We start from the raw sequence: 22,390 nt of genomic DNA, 5'->3' as shown, positions 1-22,390 counted from the left end.
GCATGGGATACATATCCTTGGTTGTAATCTTATTGAGCGCTCGATAATCAACACAAAAGCAAACGGAACCATCCTTTTTCTTCACGAGAACGACAGGAGATGCCCAGGAACTGGGTGAAGGTCGTATAATATTTCGTGCTAGCATGTCATCAACGTGTTCTTCAATGACCTTCCGTTCCGACGGCGAAACACGATATGGGCGACGGCGTATGATTGCAGAACCGTCTGTTTCGATGCGGTGTGCAGCCACGGAAGTCCGGCCCAGTTCGGTGGCACAGCTATCAAAGCAGGATTTGTGCTTAGCCAAAAGGGCGAGTAAAGCATTCCGACTGGGCAGTGCTTAGGTCGGAACTAATTAGGGCTCAGAGAGAAGAAGAATCCAAACCTGATGTTGGTACTGGTGACGAAGAACGGGAGAGCGCTGCGACAGATATCAGTGGTGGGTCGGTGAAGGTTGCCACGGTCATCCCTTTGGGTAACAGCACAAGATCTGGGGTTGTGTTGCAGGCAAACAGAAGGGCTTGGCCACATGAAAACCGGACGAGACAAGGGGCGACTAGAATTCCTCGTGCAGTGCAGCGTGACCCCACTGGTTACCCTCAGTGCGTTTCCATCGGTTACCTGGCTGGAGGCGACAGCTACAACGTGTTCGTGACCAGGGTGCAGGACGTAGTCTGCAGCGACAGCCATGTTCAAGATGGAGGGTGACGACTCCAACATAGGTGCATCCGTGGTATCTGTGATGTGGACGACGTTTTCCCTACATGATATAACAGCGGAGGCAGAATGCAGGAAGTCCCAGCCGAGAATAAGTTCATGGGTGCACGCGGGTAGCACAATCATCTCAACGTGGTGACGAATGCCGTCGATCAAAACACGAGCCGTACATTGTCCGTCGGGGTGAATGAGTACGTTATTAGCGGCGCGTAAAACGGTTCCAAGATAAGGCGTTCTGACTTTACGGATCCCTGAGCACAAATGACTACGCAGAACGGAAACAGCGGCACCAGTATCGACGAGAGCTTGCACAGGAACACCTTCGAGAGCTACGGATAGCATATTGGCCGGGCGACAAGAAGGAACTTCGGATGTTCGACAGGACGCAGTTTTCCCTCCAAAAACAGCAATCCTTAGTTTTCCGAGTGTTGGTCAGCAAGGCGGGAGATGGGGCGAAGTGGTGATGCAGAACGGCGGTAGGGCGAAGGAGAACGTCGTCGGGCCGGGCGGGAACCTTGAGGCAGATGTGGAGACGCTGGAGGAGATGGAGAACGACGCTGCGTGAAAGCGGACGGACCGGGGTAGTAAGCATCGTGTCGTCGGATCTCGTCTCGCTCGAAATCGGCATAGCCTCGGCTTACATCCAGCTGGCGGCGACGGCAGTAACGCGATATGTGGCCCCGTATACCGCAGTAAAAGCAGACCGGACGAGGTGGATGCCACTGGGGATACGAAGGTGCAGCAGGTGCTCGAGCACCCATAGAGGCCAAATGGCCGCAGGTGAGGTCAGGAGGCCCAGAAGGGACAGCGACAGGTGGTATTGCAGCAACTTCCGCGTATGTGGGCATAGGGAACGCTGCTGGGGCAACAGACGTTGTCGGTGTCGTCATGGCTGCCAACTCCTGCTTCACAAGGTTGCGCAGTTCGAACGTTGGGGATGGGGCGTTGGCGTAAGGGCGCATGGGAACCGGTGTCAATGGGGTGTGTGACGCTTGTTGTACGACCTGAAGATGGTTGAGCGCAATCGAAGGAGGAGCGGAAGTCTCGAAGAAGGGCCAGAAGTTCGCTGCGTTGTGTTGACGGTAGATCGGCAGCAATAGAAGGGTGGAAACTGTCTGGACCCGAAGGTTTGGGCACAGGTGATGTCATGGCATTCAGTTCAAGATGGGGTTGGTCCTCTGCAAACTCGAGGGAGCGCAGGAGATCGGCACCTTGAATGTGACCCAAAGATTCTCCACGAAGTAATGTAACGGAGGATGGGAGCCAGTTGGAAACTAACATAGTAGTAGCACCCGATTCAACCGTAAGTACAGCAAACGGCAGTCGTAGGCCGCGACGGCGGAGAAGTACCTCCGACGGGGCAAACAGAACAGTTCCGTCAGGGGCGGCCGTACAGGACAGAGGCACAAGGGTCGACGTTTCAGGGGCATATCTGTGTCCGCAGCAACCACCAGTTTGTGAGCGTCGGGATGATTATCCACCGAAAGAGAGGTTTGCAATGGCGTAAGGGCCACTTCTGCACGGGAGCAGTCTATGACGGCGCGATGACGTGAAAGGAAGTCCCATCCGAGAATAACGTCGTGGGAGCATGACGGCAGCACGAAAAACTCGATGATATAAAGTTCACCTTGAATAGCGACACGTGCGGTGCAAACAGCTGAAGGCGCAATGCACTGAGAGCTGGCAGTGCGGAGCATTAGTCCCGAGAGCGACGTGGTCACTTTTTTGATCTTGCGGCATAAGTTTTCGCAGATAACCGAAACAGCGGCCCCCGTGTCAATAAGCGCTAATGCGGCGGTTCCTTCAACGTCGACGTCGATAATGTTTTGCGGCGAAATAGATGGAGGCCTTGGGCAGTTCGACGCGCATTCAGCTCTTGCCTCCGGAACTGCAGCGATCAGTTTCCCTCCTCTGTAGGAGGTCGGCGACGCATGGGTGATAGGGAGCGTCGTCGCGGAGATAGGGACCGGCGGTTAGCATAGGCTGGCTGATCGTCAGGGACGTACCATGGTGGCGACCGGGCAGAGGAAGGAACAGGCCTGCCCATGACGTCAAATGGCGAAGGTGGACATCGGCGACAGTGGCGGGCGACGTGTCCAGCGACACCACAGGCGAAGCAGATAGGCCTATTGTCTGGCGTTCGCCACGCGTCGGGGCGGCGGAGGAACGGAGCCGAAGGTCTCGCGAAGGCGAGCGGCGCAGCATTCGCGGTCGTCGGCCAGGCATGGGTCGGCATCGCAGGTCGAGCATACGGCGCAGGATGTTGAGGGGGTCGAGCCGCGACGGAAGCGTAGGTAAGTGGCGCAGTGACGGGTGGTTGGTGAGTCACAGGCGGGAGGGCTTCAGCAACCTGGGTCCGAATGACGTGTTGAAGGTCCGGAGCCAAAGACTGCGAAGGCTCGTGCGTGAGAGGCAGCAATGAAAGCTGACGCGCTACCTCTTCCCGGATAAGTCCTTGATGGTAGAGAGCAGCGGCTGTTGATCGGCAGAGTGGGCAGCTAGCTGCAGGCTCGATAGTGTGTCTGGCGTCATGAGGGCTTGGCGGGCGATCGTGCGCTGCCTACGCAACTCGTCAAAGCTTTGACACAAGGAGACGAGTGCCGCGACTGTGGTGGGATTTCTCGCGAGCAGCATCTGAAAAGCGTCGTCCTCGATGCCCTTCAGGATGTGCTTGATTTTCTCGCCCTCTGTCATGGTAGGGTTGACGCGGTTGCAGAGATTCAGCACATCCTCGATGTAGCCCGTGTAATTGTCCCCTGGATGTTGCGCAATGTTCACGCAAGCGCTGCTCTGCGCGAAGCTTGCGGGCCGTAGGCCGACCAAAGACGTCCGAAATGGAAGTCTTAAAACGGACCAAGTGGGTATGTCGTTTTCGTTGTTGCGATACCATAGTTGCGTGATGTCCGCGAGATAAAACATCACGTGACTCAACTTCGATGAATCGTCCCATTTGTTATTGGCGCTGACCCGTTCGTATGTCGACAACCAGTCTTCAACATCGGAGTCACCTGAGCCGTTGAAGATGGACGGATCTCGCTCACGGTACACGGCGCTGCAGGTGGCAGGCGCTGCCGAAGGGTCAGTCTGAGTCGAGGTGCCGTTGACCATCATGGGTGCAGGAACCGAAGGGAGCGTCCGGGAGCGGAGTTCCAGGTTGGTGCGAGGGACCCACGCAGCCTCCACCAAATGCAAAGCGATTTATTCACGTGTAAACGTCAAGGAATGCGAGAAACGTCAGGCGAACGTCAAGAAGCGGCGAGGCGACCAGCAGCCAAAATCCGGGCAAGCGCAAGCTCGGGGCGCGCGTGGTTAGCACTAACACTGTGGCTTGCTTGCTGACTGCTTCGTCGTCGTCTTGTCTTCTTCATTACAATATTATATATATATATATATATATATATATATATATATATATATATATATATATATACTGTACATGTGTACAGTATATACAGCGCTTATATAGTCCTTGTGCACCGCAGTGCCCCTAGCGGTCTCCATGCAAACCAGAGCTACGGACAACGAGGGACAAGGCTCGGCCCTAAGGTGCTTTGCCCCTAATATTGAAGTAAAGCATCGTTAATTCTTGGTGCAACCAGCCCGGGTGGCGTAGCGGCTATGATGTTGCGCTGCTAACAACGAGGTCACGGGATCAAATCCTGGCAGCCGCGGCCGCATTTCGATGGATCCGAAATGCAAAAACGCCCATGTTCCGTGCAATGGGTGCACGGTAAAGATCCCCTGGTGGTCAAAATTAATCTGGAGTCCCCCACTACGGCGTGCCTCATAATCAAATCGTGGTTTTGGCACGTAAAACCCCAGAATTCATTTTGTTGGTGAAGCCAGGTGTTCCACAGTTGAAAGAGGACAGGGAGCACTAGCTTGCCTCAGGCATGCTTTATTTTCAGCTGCAGCTTTCTTGCTTTGTGAACCTATCAAGAACACGCGAAATGATATCCCTGTGCAGATAAAGCTATTTTAACTTCTACTGTCCAGGCCTCAGTGGCCACTGGCATCTTTCACAACGTGAGTTATCTAATGAGTCCATTATTTCCTTTCGATCTTCTGAGCAATATACAATACAACAAGTATAATGGACCAACCTCCGATTGAATAGAACGTAGGCAGCCAGTCCGTGATGTGCATAAGCTGATGGGACACCCTTCGAGAGCGCACCAAGAGAGGACTCCAGACAAAAGCGGGTACTTTGGTGCCTCCTTCCCAGACCGTTCCCTTGGCTCCGCGTAGGGGCCAGTTGATGCTGCGAGTTGTGTGTGCGCCCCATGGTGTACCACCATTATCGCTGCAGAAGATGATGATGGTGTTTTGCAGCATGCTAGCGTCGCTCAGCGCCTTGACCACTTCGCCGACAGATTGGTCCAGTGCATCGACCATGCCTGTAAACGGGAGCTAGTTACTTCGCAGCTACGTTAAACATCTCGATGTGTTCAATCGTGTTATACGTGCGGTATCCGTATATAACTGCAGCGGAAATGTCAAACAAGCAGCTCACAAACACTGGTTGTCGCAAATAATTAGCTCCCATAAAGTCAGGACGTTCAACCACGTGCCGGCCGAGAAAATGAAATGAATGTAGCGAAATTATGACGCCCTTGAAATTACTACAATATATTACAATACCTGCATGCATAAATGACAAGATTTAAATTTCAGGAGCTCCAGGTGGCGTCGAAGTTGAACCAGGCGATTTGTGGGAGATGATCATCTAGCATCATCTGTATTGTTTGAAGAGACAGGCATTACTAAATGACAAATAAAAGTAATGTTAGATAATTAACAATGTTTCGCCATTTTTGTAATTATTAACATCAGGGCTCACGGCGCAGTAGCAAAATTGAAGCCGAGCAGTAATGAAGCACTGTCAGGTTAGCAAAAAACTTGTGCTTCGCAGCAGTTTTGAGAAATGTACACCTATTCTGTGACGGAATTCCTTGATACTCTATTTCACACTTTGGAAACATCAAGCATAAATGGAATTATTTCTTTGCATGACTTTCAAGACTGCAGTAGAAAGCTACCCCTGACTTGTCAATGTCGTCAACTAACGCCAGAGCACAATATATAGCACCATTCTCGCGATGTCATGAAAGGAATGCCCGTTTACAGTTGCATGTGTTGACTGCGATGGATCACTAGATTGTTAATTACTTACGATACGACAGAAGCATACACTTCGTCCCAGTATCATGTGCTCTCACTTGTGGTCTTCACTAGAGCTCATGGCTGACATGGCAGACGTCAGCTTCCTCGCCATCTTCTGGTGACTCATATCTTGTCGTGGATAGCACCCCATCTCCTGTCCGTTCGGACGTCTCCTCCTTACAACAGTGCACCTGATAGCATAGAAACTTTTTAAATTTCAGCTGGGCAGACTTCGGCAGTGAACGCCACATTGGCTGAAAATTTAGACCGTTACTGACAGGAGTCATCGATTCTAAATCTGCTGGCCAACTTGTCCATCACAAACACTTGCAGCATTTTTCGGCAAACCTGGACTAAAAGCAATCAACATTGTTCTAACCGGATAGGAGCCCTCATTACCCTAGCTAGGCTGTTCATCCACACATGCCCGCAAAAACCTTCATATATGAGAGCCTCAAAAAGGAAAAAATGGAAACTACGGATGTGAGGATATTATAAATTACGAAAATGAATCAAATGTACTTTGGTACCAATTTGTATTCAGTTCGAGAATTTACTATTGGAAGCACTTGAATAAGCATTTTTTGTAGAATTGAACATACTATAAGTGCAGGATGTTTCTATCATATCGATTCAGCAAGTCTTTACACATCAATGATCTATTCACCAGTTTCTGTAGGCGAGTGAATGCCACATAAAGATTGTTGACAAGTAGCGCTTTGTCGTTTCCTCAGCAACACATCGTACCTGTCATTGAACGCATCAATCGTTGCTTTGAAGTGTACAGGAGACTCATGTGCAGAATACTTGGCAGGATCCGAGTTGTTCATTGCTTTGCTTTGCCACAAGGATGGCAGAACCTCCGATGTTATTTTATTCAGTTATTGTTTGCACTTGCAAGGTTAGCGTTGCAGTCAAAAAATGCTTTTTGATGAGTCAGTGCCTGCAGTGTCTACCCAAACGCCGATTAATTTCGTATCAATCTTGGAATATCCTCACTCCGTACAACTTCTCCGGTCAGAGCTGTCCAAAGGCGGTCAACTCCAAGCAACAAGCTGAGCGGAAAGAACAGAAAGAGGCACTTATCAACCATCATGGTACGGCATTCACTCGCCTACAGAAAAGAGCGGAGGGATCATCGATGTATAAAGACCTAATGTACTGATATGACATGGTCGTCCGGCAATACCTGGTGCTCGGCCACATGGTAGTAGTACTAAGGAATGTTCCCTGATTGCAAGTTCTAAGAAATCTCCACCCACGAAGTTAAAGGTAGTGTTCGATGCATCGCGCACGCTCAATGTTTTAATCCTGAAAGACTTCTTCACAAAGAGGTGAACTTTAGTCCACATCTGATCAAGTCCTGCTTCACTTTCAGTGTCAGCGATTCACCATAAGCACGGACAAATGGAGCTCACCTGAGTGATCAGTTTGGTCCACATAATCAGGCGGGCCTCTATAGTTCAACGAGGACCAAGAGTGACAGGTCACATGTCCTGCTTCAAGTGCCTAACAAACTTGACACGCCTGACTTAACGAAGTTCGGCAAACTACAAAAGCTCCCGATTGCCTCCATCAGGGTATTTTGTTTGCGGATTGAAGTCGTCAAGGGCTTTGGGTCTGTCTTGTGTAACGCGAAGTTTTTTCTGACGGCATTGAATACTTTTGCTTAGACATTGTCAACAAGCACTCATATGTGCTATAGCACCCCTTTGTTTGAACCAGACCCACCAGATTCAGCCATGCAGCAGTGACTATGATACTCTGATTGCTCAGGCTACTCAAGGCAACCTCAGCAAGAAGTTGCGATAGCACCAGAAGCTTGACCACCTGTAAATCTGGTGAAGGAAAAGAGTACGTCCTCGAGCTGCGTGTACTTTACCTCCACCTAGCGCGTCCTTGTAGAAGTGTCCTAACAGAAAATTGGGCTAACCTCGAGGGGCCTAACATCGCTAGAGAAATTTGGCACCTGAGACTAGGCGAAGCCTTCCATGGGGAAGTTGAGATGTCAGATTGGTAAAAGAACCAGTGCAAAAACTCTGCAAGGTGAACTTGGACAACAGTTCTGGGCGGCAGTAGTATGTAGAAAAATAAAAACAAAGGTGCACAAGCAGGAACTGCGAGAAAAAATGGGAAGTTTGAAAGAAAGAGTAGTTGGCTCTCGGTTCCCGTGTGCTCTCTCGTCCTATTTTCTCTCGTTGGGCCTCAGTTTATAAATTATAAGTTTGCTATGAGCACAGAAAAATTATTGAGATGCCAAAAGACGGGACGTTAACCGGAAAATAGATATCCAGTTTTCAGCCCTTTAGTGGGAAAGGAGTTAGGATAGAAATAGTAAAAGAAGAAAAGCACACACAGAGTATAGAGGAGATCTAAAACAATAAAAAAAACTGGTGCTCTGCGATTTATTGGATTTCTTGCTTACTCCGTAACAATTGAATGTACCCACTACGGGGGATTGGCCAAGAACATGACAACGGTCGCATTATAAATTGGACATGACAGCGGCGGCATTATCACGATTGAATGGTGATAGCACAATTAAGATTGAATTACGCAGAAAAAAGTCGTAGTTTTTCCCGAAAGGCGAAGCATCAATTGCGATAGCAAACTAGTGGACAGCTATGCGAAGCAAGGATAGTAGTTTCATCAGCCGTGTAAACTTTTAAACATAGGCACACTAAATTAACAAGCACGATGTCACATGCCCACAAGCAAACAAGAACGCATCTCACTCGATGACCGCGGAAACTCGCAGTTAAAATGCTGGAGTGAGTCAGCGCGGCAGCAGGAGCTAAAGCCCCTTGATAATCTTAAAGTACCACCACTCTCTGTACTCTGCCGCCGGCGCGCGACCTCCTCGCCTCCTCCTCGCCCCTCGCGAGTCCCCTCCACGGCAGACGGTCTTGCGCGCGTTTTCCTGCACAATGATTGGTCTCCCTGCCGTTTCCCTTGCAAACGAGCGGAGCTTGCGTTGGCTTGGCGTATAGAGAACGTCGCACGCTAACATTGCACGCTGTTTCGTGCACTGTCTGCTAGTGCTATGCCGTGCTGCTGCGCATATAACTGCAGCAGGAAGCGTGATGATGGTTATACAGTTTTTACGATAGCCCAAAGAAATCGTGATGGCTTGCGCAGGAAGCAGTGGCTGCACAACATTGGGCCCAAAGACTTTGTTCCGACAAGGAACAGTATTGTTTGCGCGGTAAGGCGCCTTTCTTATTGCTCACATCAAAGCATCCCCTAATGCTGCATTTTTTCAATTCTTCCGGCCTGCTCATTAGCGTTTTTTGCGGCAATTTGTACGTTGCATAAAACGGGGTTCTCCTCAGAATGCTGAATATTCTGCTGGGACTCCATCACATCGCACGTTGTCAATTGTTATTCAATCGGAAATGCAGCATTATAGATTCTGCTTTCCACTGAACAAATATACCCAAGATACAGCCTCAAGATCGCACTTTTCGTGATTGTTAGGATCTTGCCAGTTTACTGAAAATCGGAATAGCGGCTTGTAGAGGAGCTATTTACAGCTTCGATGTCTGTGTCAGTCACTTCATCATCATCATCATTTATTTCCCTTAAGGACCGCTGTCGGTCCTTAAGGGAAAATGAATGCAGGTCCAATGAATGCTTAAGGGTCCAATGAATGCAGGGTCTGAAAAAAATTATTGGGAAGTATACCCTGGTATTGCAGGTGATGAGCGCCCGCTAGTGCACATTTTAAGTCGAGACCCTTAGTTGGATATGTTTCAAGGTGAGCGTTTGAGGTACAGAAAGTAACGTGACCTAATGGAGGCCAGAAGTTAGCCAAATCATGTCCAGCCTTGTATATTAGATTATTAATTATTAGCAAGTAAATTCATGACTGATTAATGATTGGATTAAGGGGTTTAAGGTGGATTAAGGTTAAATAAGGAGGGCTAGGGTCGATTAAGGAGGATTAGGGTGGATCAAGATGTAATAAGGAGGATTAGGGTAGATTAACGTTGATTAACGTGCATGAGGAGGATTAAGATGCATTAAGGTAGATTAAAGTTATTAAGGAGGATTAGAGTGGATTAGGGCCGATTAGGGTTGTATTAAGGAGGATTAGGGTGCATTGAGGTTTATTAAGGTCTATTAAGGTGCATTAAGGAGGATTAGAGTGGATTAAGGTCGAATAAGGTGCGCGAAGGTGGATAAGTGTGGATTGAGGTGAATTACAGTAGATTCAAGACTCGCATTCGCGTCTCAGGCGATAGCTAAGGACACCTGGTAATCTTTTTCAGTTCTTGAATTTACTTTGAACTTGGCTGCCATACACGCGTGAGTGGGTGACGATTATTATTTGGTTTTCTCACGGATACAGGCAATGTGTAGGAGGGGATCGCGAACCCTTGCTGTTGACTTCTCGGCGGAAGCCGGGAATCTTCGCTTTAGTAGCGAATGCGTTACAATTACCTTTCTTTCGGTTTTGTTCTGTGGGTAAACATTTCCCATCCATGTAACACGAGCCGATATCATTGTATCAATGCGCTTTGATTACGAATGTTGAGCAATAATAATGATTGTGGTTATGATGTAGCAATGCAGGCAATATTATGTAGGCAATAATGTTTAGCACTGCAGCATATTAGCCACTTGTACTAGTATAAAGTGTTTTTTTCATCCTGCCTGAGTGGTTAACTTTACGATAAATGTTCCAGCTACATTTCACGATTTGAGCCGCACATATTGCAAGAACAGGAGCCATACTTAGCGGCAGTACGCCCCCCCCCCTCCCTCCTTCCGGAGCCTTTCGGCCCGGCGGGAGCACGCGGCCGCAGTAACGCGTGGCTCCTCCCTACCCTCCCTCCGGAAAGTTATGGGCGACTGGAAAACTGCGGGCTTCCTTCCTGCTTTTCGCCCGTCCGTGCGCTAGCCGCGACTGCCAGCTCACCGTCGCGTGCTTTCACTCGCACATACAGCCTACAGCGCGCGGCGACGATTTTATCGCCCGTGTACTTTATACGGAACCTCACGGCGACGACGACAACGACGGCAGAAATGCACCTGGAGTGTCCGTATAATGGCTATCGCAATAAAAGACATCGATGGATCGACGACAATGGTATGACGACGACAGCATGACGACAGTCGGATGTCGAAGTTAGAGTGATGACGATGTACCATAACAATGGTGCACGTCGGAGTAGAAGACGTAGCGACCATAGCATGACGGTAGTCAGATCACTAAGCTAGATTGACGACTACTGAACAACCACAACAGAATCGCTACGGTGGTGTGGAAACGAATGCATGACGACTTTATGACAATGATGGCGTGACAACGGTATAACCAGTGTCGCATGACAAAGCTGAAAGGATGGTCATCAAACGGCCACAACGTCACCTGGACCGCGAGCCCATACCTTAGGACTCAATCTAATAAACAACTGCGGCCACTGGGTCGGGGTAGAAGGCATGACGACGACGGCATGACGGGAGCAAGTTATCACGAAGCTGGAATGACAATGGAACGACCACGATGGCATCACGACCAGAAGCCCATACCTAGCGGCTCAAACAAGACAATCTCAGCCATTGTGTCGGTAGAAGAGGCCAGATAGATAGAAAGGCTATAAACGGCTGAAGTAGGATCTATCCGGAGAGGGAAATTCAAAGCAATTGTAATGAGTGCAATGGCATCATTACTCTTGACTACATGATTTGGCAGTGCCCCGCGTCTTCACAGACTGTGACAAGGAACAAGAATGGTGGCGGCAAATGCTACACTTTGAATCAATCTCTGACCAATTACGGGCAAACCAGAGGGCCCGCGATGGGGCTGAAGGGCTCGGCCTGACAGTCCCAACGTTGACCTTCAGGACTCAATAAAGTTCTTCAGACCATACGATAGGCAAGAATGCTATTCGCAATAAAACACGAACACGCGCCCATAAACGCCGGAGTATCATAGTAGTGCAACTAGTTCGCTTGATAGGAACTTCAGCGCCTTCGTCGCCTCTTGGCAAGATGACCATATCAATTGTCACTCCAAGATTGTCTGCTCAGAAAGCCGCCGGTCGTAGAGGCATGCCAACGCTGTCACAAGTGACTGTCTCTGGGAGCTGCAGCTACGACAATAACAGAGAGCATGCTCGATGGTTTCCTCGCTGCCGCAACTGTCACAGGCAGCACTGTCTGCCATTCCAACGCGCCAAGCAAATGTATTCGTAAAAGATACCCCAAGCCACATTCGGCAGAGAACAGTTGTCTCGAATGAGGACAGCCTAGACGAAATGCGTAATCGGAGGGGTGAGTCCAGGCGGTTCAAACGGTACGCCGGAAACCTGGCGTGTTTCACGTGGATCGTGTGACATATTCCAGCATCAAAAGCTGTGTTGCTGTATCTGCTCTTGACAGCGGGATTGGTTCCTTCACGGCACCTTCGTGAGACCTCCTAGCAGCTGCATGGGCATGTTCGCTGGCCATGATGCTGCAGTGGCCTGGAAGCCATTGAAAAGTTATGTCATGTCATTTCTCTACTATTTGGTGATATAGCCGTCTATTTTCCAGCACTAGTTGGCCTTGGGGTCCACGGCGTAGAGCGGGTAGCAGACATTGAAAGGCTGCCTTGGAACCGGTAAAAATATGCTCTATTTTGGGATAGTACATCACGAATCATGCAAACCACGCTGCGAAGTGCCACCAGCTCTGCCGCAGAAGACGCTGCCATCTGAGAGGTCTTAAACCTAATAGTAACGTTTTTTTTTGCAGAAGGTCACAGCTCCTGCATATTCGCCCACAGTTGTGGAGCCATCAGTGCATTTCGGAAGATGGTCCTTGTATGTCACGTGCAGCATGAGTAGAGATAGCTGCTTGAGAGCTGACGACGAGAATCATCCAACTCTCGGTACCATGAATTCGAACAAAAGCAGAACTTGTGGTCGAGCCAAGCAAGAAGGAGGTGTCTGCAACGTTTTGGCAGGCGCACAATCTCTGGCAGTTAGGCGGGGTGATAGGAAGGGGTGCGGGCAATGTGCCCGATGTGTGCTCCGAGTGCTCCCAATGTCATATGGGTTGTGATTGGGTATTTCTGGGCTATCACAATAGTTACGCTGTTCATGTGCAGCGCGGAAATGAAAAAAAAAAACTTGAGTACCTGCGCCTGAGCACTCTCGATTGTGCGGATGTTACTTCGGCAAGTATTGGTCGGTACAGGTAAGTTGTATTTTAGGTATCCGAGAACAGGGTCCTGTAGAGTTGTTACATCGCATGTGCTGGCGTACTGCACGTTATTCCTCTATGAAATATGAAAAGTGTGAAATGGCCGTTAGGCGTTTCTTCAAGTAGGCGACATGGGGACTGAAGCTAAAGTCTCGATCGATGATCACCCTAAGAATGGGGTCCGGTGTAAAAGTGGTTTTGCCCGTAGACAGATATGGCGTAACACCTCATTGGCTTCCGCGTAAACGCGACGAGCGCATATTTCTCAGCTTAAATCTATAGGCCTTGTTCACTAAGATACGCTGATATTGAAGATGTATCTTTTGAAGTCTCACGCGCACCTTAGGACGTGTTACACCTGACGTCCACTCGCAGATGTCATCGGCATACATTGATATCTGGACAGCACTTCGTATGCGTTTCACGAGACCGATAAGAACAACTTTTAATAGTCTGGGGCTCAAGACGCCACCTTGGCGAACACCACGGTATGTGTAGTGTTGAGCGGTCGGACTGTCATTGCTGTGCACAAGGACTTGATGTGTAAAAAAAAGCCGGCAGATCCCGCCCTGTGGGAATCGATGTTATGGAGAGCAGTGTGCGGGGAGCCTACCAAGTTAACGAAACGACCACGAGAGCACCAAGACGTAGGCGGCTCTTTTATGACCTACATGACACGCCTGTCACGATATTCATGTCATGACTCCTCAGGAGTCCCTTTAGCTACCCTAAGAGACCTTAGGGTGAAAGCCTTGGTCATACTCGTGACTAAGACTTCTACCAACATCCTGTAGTGTTTCCTTCACTTAGTACCCACGTCCGAACCCATTTCAGCGTTTTTCAGTGTTAATGATTTTTTCGCTGAGTCATTAACATTTTTTTCTGAGTCATGCTCATGACTATGACTTCTACCACCATCCTTTAGTGTTTACTTCACTTGTACCGACGTCCGGACCCATTCCAGTGGTTTTGATGTTAATCATTTTTTCGCTGAGTCATTGTCATTTTGCATAGTTGTGCTCATTACTACGATTTCAACCATCATCCTTTATTGTTTCCTTCACTTAGTGCCCATGTCGGAACCCATTCCAGTGGTTTTGAATGTTAATCTTCTTTCACCGAGTCATTGTCATTTTGCGGAGTCATGCTCATGACTCACTTCTACCAGCATCCTTTAGCGTTTGCTTCCCTTAGTACCCACGATCGAACCCATTTCAGTGGTTTTTGAGTGCTATGCTTTTTTCGCTGAGTCATTGTCATTTTGCTGATTCATGCTCATGATTATGACTTCTACCAGCATCCTCTAGTGCTTCCTTCACTTAGTACCCACGTCCAAATCCATTTAAGTGGTTTTTGAAGGTTAAGCTACTTCGCTGGGTCATTGTCATGACCTACATGACACGGATGTCGTGACATTTTTATCATGACCTATCACTTTGTTCGTCATACACTCCTGTCATAATATATAAATTTTGGTACCTACCATGTTACCGAAACGACCATGAGAGCACCGAGACATAGGCGGTTGTTTCATGACCTACATGACACTCATGTCATGATATTCATGTCATGACATCATTTATGTTCGCCATATACTCTTGTCGTAGTATGCCAATTTTGGTACATAGCAAGTTAACGAAACGCCCATGAGAGCACAAAGCCGTAGGCGGCTAGATATATAGATAGATAGATAGACAGACAGACAGATAGATAGATACGGTCAAAGTAGCAAATGTTCGCCAAGAAATGCTTCGCATTTAATAGCTGTTGGTCCAGCCGTACAATCAGCCACCACGGCCAACTGATTCAACAGCATCAAGTATGATGCCATGATTGTCATAAGCTCATTTGACGTCCAAAAACATAGCGACGGATAGCTCATGTCTTCTGGTATAGAATGAAAGCCGCCAGATCGATAACATTTTCCATAGAGCAACGGAGAAGTCGAAAACCATCCACATAATATGGGCATAATATAAGTAAGCTACCACACCTGCCAGCCAACCTGTGAACTTGAACATTCGTAAGAATTATACTACCCCCCCCCCCCCCCCCCCAAAAAAAAGAAGGCGAAGAAGGACAAGAGAAGGACATTACAATTTTTTATAGTGTGCCCAGAGCGCACATCACTTGTGGGATGCAGAAACGCTTGATTACCGACGATTTACCTTATGACGCAGTACCACACAAGCAGCAACAAACTAGGGAGAGCAGAGACTGACGACAAGCACCACGTTGTTTTAAATTTGAATGTCATTTTTGCGAACACTTTGTGGCTGCCGATTTTTCCTGCTGTAAGAACTTGGCTGAATAAACTCGCTCGAAGCAGGTGTCACTCCGGTGTCTTTTCACGATCCGAAGATCTCCAAGAATATAGTCCGACATAGACGAGCAAAATTTATCACGTACAGAAATGTTCGTGAAATTTCACGCAACATTCGTAAAATCGTAGAACAAGCAAATTCGTAGGCTTTTCAAAACATTCGGGAGAGTTGGGAGGTATGGTACTACCTTGTACTACCATGCTATGAGAGATAACATTTGCAGCCTACAACGAGAAAGAACAATGCAAGTAGGTACTCTTCCGATCGACTCTGGTAGGCTAACTTTGGCTGTTGCGCAAATGTGCAAGTTCCCGAGAGAACACATGGACGAGGTCACTTGTGTAGACTCGCTTCCAGTTGTTAAATTAGCAATCCTTGCCTTAGGCAGCCTGCGAATTGTTGTCTAGGTACACGTATAATGAAATAAATTTATTGTTTGGTCAGTCCCACCATGTTTGTGCTACTTGAATGAGCACAACGGTATAACGCACCTCATGACTTTCAGTTCTCTTGTATTAGTTTCATTGTCATGGTGCACGATGTACGATCACCTTTCAGTTGTTTCTATTTTACAAGCTTATCACATGACCTGAAATTCAGGTGTTAATGGTATTAAACGCATCCAATCACGTAAGAAAGCTTTTTTATCATATCGATTCCACAAGAGCTTTATATTGTCCCGTGTACTTTTCTTGTCCATCATGTGCGTAGCTTTGAGCGCTACTCACCCTTCGCCCTCAACGCCCACTACTCGCTCAGTTTTCCCATCTTAATGGACCTGTCAATTTCTGATCAAGGTTAACCTTTTAATTGGCAAGATAAGAAAGACTTGACCAAGAATGGTTTTATTGCTTTAGTTCTTCACTTTACTCAAATACATGCCAAATGAATTATTAAACAGTTTCTCGTAAAAAATAAGCGAGATACAGTAGGTCAAAATTATTGTTGATCAGGTGGTGAAAGGTAAAAGTATGGTCCAAAACTGGTTACTTGCACTTGCTCTGACTTTGCCAATGTGTGTTCTTGAGATGTACCTTTATGGAGTCAAGAAGTAAGAGCTTGCATAAAAAAGGAACAAAAATCGCATTGGCGAGAATATGACCTCCACGTGCAATAAGAACTTGAAGGTAACGTCGTAGCCTTCAGTACTTGTGGCCGAATAAATCTGCTGCTGCTCACTTCGACATTTAGTGAATACTACTGTTGAGCAGGTACATTAATAAAGGTAAATTTAAAGGCACATACTAACATTTGGGTTTGTCTATATTTTGCAGATTATCTCGTTAGAATATTGTTGAGCTACAATTAAAGGGTTAAATATAAATGTTCGGCACTTGATTCGATGTTCAAATGTTATTTTTCTCGAATGTTATTTGATTTGACTCTAATTTGCCTTTTCCAACACTTATAAAAAGGAAAACTCATTTTGCGTATTCAACTCTTAGCCTAGAAGAGACGAGTGCATTCTGGGACTGTTCTGTGCACATCTCAACTCCACGCGATGGGGCGCTGAATGACTAATCGCAAAATTCGACCGCTTACCTGCGTATATTGTTCTGTTCCTTTCTCCAATGTAAGGGAACTTGTCGACGTTTTCTTGCGGTGCCTGAAATGGCTCAGGGTCTCCGGCTCCATGCGGAGACTGATGATTCAGCAGCAGAAAGAGCGGCTGTGAAAGGGCGAACAGAAACGGCATGCCATATGCGAGCGTGCACCTTGTACTCAATGGCTGGAATTTGTAGCCCATCTTACACATTTATATAACTAGATAGTTCTTAGCTGATTGTGAGATGAATGAGGATTACGTGCTCTAAGTAATCTACACAAAGCAGAAGTTCATCGGTACGTGGAAGATTTAAGGGATGAACAATGGTGAAACAAGGCATGTCTTCAGTTGCTGCCCAGACGAAGGCAGCGAAGAAAGCGAGCTTCCGCTTGCGCCACTCTTCATTTTCATCCAAAAACATTTACACGTGTGCAACTTTAAGCATAATTTGCATTGGTGATCAATAAGCAGGCAAACATGAGTACGAAAAAAACAAAGAACAGCGTTAACAGAAAAAGCACTATTGCTACTTATGCTGCTTTATGGATACACAGCATTATAAAATATAGCCACTTGAGAACCCATCTAACACCTACAGATGGAATTCGTATACGTGTCACGGCATAGAAAAAGTTCAAGCAAAAATTATTTGCTTTGCCAGTTTTCTTGTGGTTGGGATAACAAACGGAAATATATCTGTCACGCAGACTGATGGGTCGTTTAAGGGTTTGCTGTGCCCATGCATTTGAATGTCCCATTGTTCCTATCTGCGTCTCAGATTCGTTTCCGTCTCATGACCCTTACGGCATCTGCAAAGTTTATTGTTTCTTCATTACAGTTAAATACAATTGTCATTCTTGGGCATGAGAAATATTACTCGCTCGGCATGCTAGAGCAAGTGCTACCATGCAGGGCACGACTGACATGCACTCGTAACATGGCAACGGGAATGTTTTTCCGAGAGGTTGGTTCTTTCAACGTTTATGGGGTTGCCCGATATATATTTAATGTGATTTGGCAATAAACCTCAGGTTGTTAAATTAGCTTATCTTGCATTTAATTGCTGCCGTATGAATGCCACTAGACCACATACATTTTTTTAAACCCCGTGCCTAAGTGTGACCCATTACATAATGCACGACTTAGCTCATTTTTTTCCATGGCATCAGCATTTTTCCAAGTAATAGCTATCACCCATTGAGCCGTAGTCGACATATCAGTGAAATACAGTAACTGGAAGCAAGCGTTTCCAATCACTCTATCTGGTCCCCCGCTAAATGTAACCTATACATACACTTACCTTTGACTTATTTCGGCTACGGATGAGATGCTGGGCTCTTTGCGTGTACAGTGTCGTAGAATAGCAGCCGTTTGCAGACCATAAAGGATCCAGGTTGAGCCAAAAATCCTGACCAGTGTGGTTTTGCTGGAAGACATGCAGATTGCGCTACAATATCAACAAAGTTTACTCAGCACTCACGTGTGGGTTCTATTCGAAGCGAGAAAATATTCTGCAGATCGACCCACCTGTTGGAATCTTAGAAGCGAAGCTTTCGCGAAGTGGTTAAATAAATGTCATGCAACTGATCATCTGCATAGCGTTCTCCTGCACAGTCGGCAAGGCACGGAGATCACCATGTGACCCACGTGACCATGCGTTGTACTGTCTCCGGCATTGGCCCCCTTTGCTATGAACTATGACAACAATAAACTGCACTTTACTCAGCGAAATACCGGGCAATACGATGCGCAAATTCCGAACCCTAGGCTTGCTTGCTTTATTAAAGGAACTGTGCTTTTTACGACGTATATTTGGTGCAATGAGGATATCTAGGCATCATTTGTTTCACCACTGCGTATTCCGCTGAAATCAAGGCATACAGCTAGGGAGGGTATAGGGTAGTAAACTGTTAGTGATGTCCTGCGCATGAGCGAATCGGCAAGACAGCAGCACCCAGCCATGATCACAAAAGTGCGAAAGGGTTCGCAAAGAAGCTTCGCTTTTATGTACCCGGCTTGGCAACGTGTAACACTCAGGAGCATACGTACGTATGTTACGCTGTGGTGTAGTAGTGCTGTTCCCCGGTGTAATAGCCGTAAAAGCTGTCAAAGCCCCGGCAAGTCGGAGTTAGGCTCGTCTTGTAGTAGCCAAGAGCCCACTGCGCACAAGCATCAAAAACCATAATGTGACCGGGCAGTAAATCTGCTACTCAAAAAGAATGACGTATGTGAAAGACATCGCACCCGACTTTGCAGCTGCGCTTCACCAACGTTGAGATAACATTTGCAAGACAATTGCACAGCGTATTGCATCAATAAGCGAATTTTGTGTATTGATCGTTAAACTATACAGTTTGAAAACCGTATTCTATCCGCAGGTAAGTAAGAGAAATGCATATCTTAGAGTCAGTTCATTATTCTGAATGCTTGCAAGGCGACTGTATATAAACGTATAAGGCGTCAGAAGTAGCCAGGACCCGTTTTTTTTTCATTCCACGACACGTGCGCCCTAGAGGCCAGCAGAAGGCGTGGCGTGGTATAATGAAATGCATCCTTAAGTATACGGAGACGTATCGTGATCGCACCGGCGCTGTGAACAGACTAAGCAGCGGTCCTAGCTAAACGAAATCGTGAGCCGGTGTGTAATCATCAATAAACGAGGGCGTTGCACGAATAAGCGGATTCAACAGGAACTGAAAACACGGATACCCTGAAGCACAATGGTGCAAGATAATTCCAAAAATGGCCTATAACTTTCGTGAATATTTTGTTTGAACACAGCCCGACACTCTAATGCGGAGAATATCTGTGAACATACGTAACATATGTTACGTCTGCGCCTGGGTCCCACGAAATGTTTTACGTGCGAAAACTTGTGGCTGCTATACTAATGCTATCAGTAGCACAATTTTGTTGCATTGTGCCTTTCATATTCCTAATGCGCCTGTTTGTTTCGTCGTGGTATGAAGTGCTGTTCTTTTACCGCAAGTGAATTGTAATACGATCGAATCGTATTATATTATGTACACACTATGATATGGCAAATTAGTTCTGGGGAATTTCGCAAGGTGAGGAATACCGTGAAAAGAAACCCATACGGGTTTCACAGAAAGCACGCTTCGCAGTTGAGGAAGAAAATTTGTCCTGGTCTGACTAGAACACTACAATATTGTCACGAGCCTCGAGAAGTAGTCGTGAAAGTTTAATAACCCTAGAGCAGCTGGCTCTTGGGAAGACGCGACCGTCGGGCTGGCTCGAGCAGGGAAGAAGCACGCTGTCTTCTTTGCTCTCTTGGGCCCGACCCACTGTTGCCCTCGACCCACTACGTACAGGTGGCAATATCCCCCTTCCAAACAAAAGCATCGCCTCGACGCAAAAAAATGGGCGTAGAAGACAGAGAAAAAAGCAGGCAAAGCGAAAGTACACAAAAAAAGTTAATGTCAGGCCGACATGGTCAATGACAACGAAGAAACAAGCTCCCGAAGATAAATAAAGTAGAAACAAAGAAGGGAATGAGAAAAAAACGAAACAAGAAGGTACATACGCGCAATGTAATGCTTCATGCGCACTACATGACTATTCTGAGCTCGGTTGTCTTTGTGTCCTACTCCGTGTCTGCGATGTTGTGTCCGGAACTACTTCGTTGTTTACGTCACTGACGCGGCGGAGCACTTTATACGGACCGAAATACCGGCTAAGCAGCTTTTCACACAGGCCACGACGGCGAACGGGGTCCACACCCAACCTTGTCCCCGGGTTTGTAGGACACGTCCGTGTGGCGGATGTTGTAGCGTCGTCCGTCTGCCTGCTGCTGCTGGCCGATATGCAGACGCGCGAGCTGTCGAGCTTCCTCAGCACGCTCCTGCAATTCCTCGGCGTCAGTTTCAATAGGTCAGCGTCTTGGCACTGCAGCATAGCGTTCACATCGTCTGGACTTCGCGACCATAGAGAAGGCGAAAGGGCGTGAAGCGCGTCGTATCTTGCACGCGGTGTTATACGCGAAGGTCACTGAGCAAGATCATATCCCATGTTTTGTGTTGGACGTCGATGTACATTGCGAGCATGTCTGTGACCGTCTTATTCAGTCGCTCGGTAAGTCAGTTGGTCTGCGGATGGTACGCGGTAGTCTTGCGATGCGTGGTGTTGCTTAATTAAAAAATTCGTCCAGAAGCTGCGCTGTGAATGCTGTCCCTTTGTCTGTTATTACAGCGGAGGGAGCACCGTGACGCAAGATGAGGTGGCGCATGAAGATTGCGCTATCTCTGAGGCTGTGGCTCGTGGATCGCCTGCGCTTCATCATAGCGTGTTAAATAATCAGTGGCGACGATCACCCATTTGTTGCCGTCGGCAGACAGAGGAAACGGTCCGAGAATGTCCATGCCGACTTGGTCGAAAGGCGTGTGAGGTGCTTCAATTTGCTGGAGGAAGCCAGCCGGTTTAACGGATGGTGTCTTGCGGCGCTGGCATTCACGACAGCCTTTAACGTACTGTTTGACGCCTGCCGAAAGCCCCGGCAAATAGTACATTTCGCTTACTCTAGCGAGTGTTCGTGAAAAGCCTAAATGACTAGACGTCGGTTCATCATGGCAAGCGAAGAGGACGTCGTCCCGCATGTGCCTTGGAACCACCAAGAGGTAAGCACGGCTGGTCGAACGAGCATTCTTCTTATAGAGCACGTTGTCTTGCAGACAGAAGGACGTCAGCGAGCGGAACAGATGGCGTGGTATGGTTGTGTCGCGGCCCTCTAAATGATCGATGATCGGTCGAATCTCAGCGTCGTCACGCTGCCGTCTGTTCAAGTCCGACGAACTAATGGCGCCCAGGAAGCCGTCATGATCCTGTTTCCTGACTGGCAGGATCAATGGGCGCGCGGGACAGCGTGTCAGCGTCTTCATGCTTACGGCCAGACTTATAAACGATGATGATGTCAAATTCCTGTAGGCGCAAGCTCCACCGTGCCAGTCGTCCTGAAGGGTCGCGCATGCTTTCCAACCAACAGAGGGCATGGTGGTCCGTCACTACATTGAAGGGACGACCATAGAGATAGGGGCGAAACTTGATGATCGCCCACACGACCGCGAGGCACTCTTTCTCCGTAGTCGAATAATTCGCCTCGCCACTAGACAGAGAGCGGCTGGCATACGCTATAACTCTTTCCACTCTATCTAGGAACTCGACGAGCACTGCGCCAAGGCCAATGCTACGGGCGTCGGTATGCACCTCAGTATCAGCGTCATCGTCAAAATGTGCAAGAAAGGGGGCTGGCTGCAGGCGCTGTCGTAATTTAGCAAAAGCCGCCTGTTGCTCATTATGCCACACAGATGGCGTATCGTCCCTTGTCAAGGCGAGTCAGGGGTTCCGCTATCTTCGAGAAGCCTTTAATAAACCGGCGATAGTAGGCGCACAAACCCAGGAAGCGCCGGACGGCCTTCTTATCGGCAGGAGCTGG

General features: G+C 47.8%; 1 protein-coding gene across 1 annotated transcript in view; it reads right to left on the bottom strand.

Moving 5' to 3' along the window:
• LOC125943406 (arylsulfatase B-like) overlaps window positions 1–22,390 on the bottom strand; it is a 79,972-nt gene that overhangs the window by 24,442 nt on the left and 33,140 nt on the right. Inside the window, exons 4-8 of the mRNA XM_049662700.1 lie at window positions 19,000–19,100; window positions 18,823–18,862; window positions 18,242–18,367; window positions 16,938–17,064; window positions 4,821–5,114 (exon numbers count right to left, since the gene is read on the bottom strand). Coding sequence (XP_049518657.1) covers window positions 4,821–5,114; window positions 16,938–17,064; window positions 18,242–18,367; window positions 18,823–18,862; window positions 19,000–19,100 — 688 coding nt within the window. The remainder of the gene's footprint in view (window positions 1–4,820; window positions 5,115–16,937; window positions 17,065–18,241; window positions 18,368–18,822; window positions 18,863–18,999; window positions 19,101–22,390) is intronic.

This window comes from Dermacentor silvarum, chromosome 2 (genome assembly GCF_013339745.2).
Source record: "Dermacentor silvarum isolate Dsil-2018 chromosome 2, BIME_Dsil_1.4, whole genome shotgun sequence".
In the NCBI taxonomy this organism is placed as follows: domain Eukaryota; kingdom Metazoa; phylum Arthropoda; class Arachnida; order Ixodida; family Ixodidae; genus Dermacentor; species Dermacentor silvarum.
This window is presented reverse-complemented; position numbering and strand designations above follow the sequence as displayed.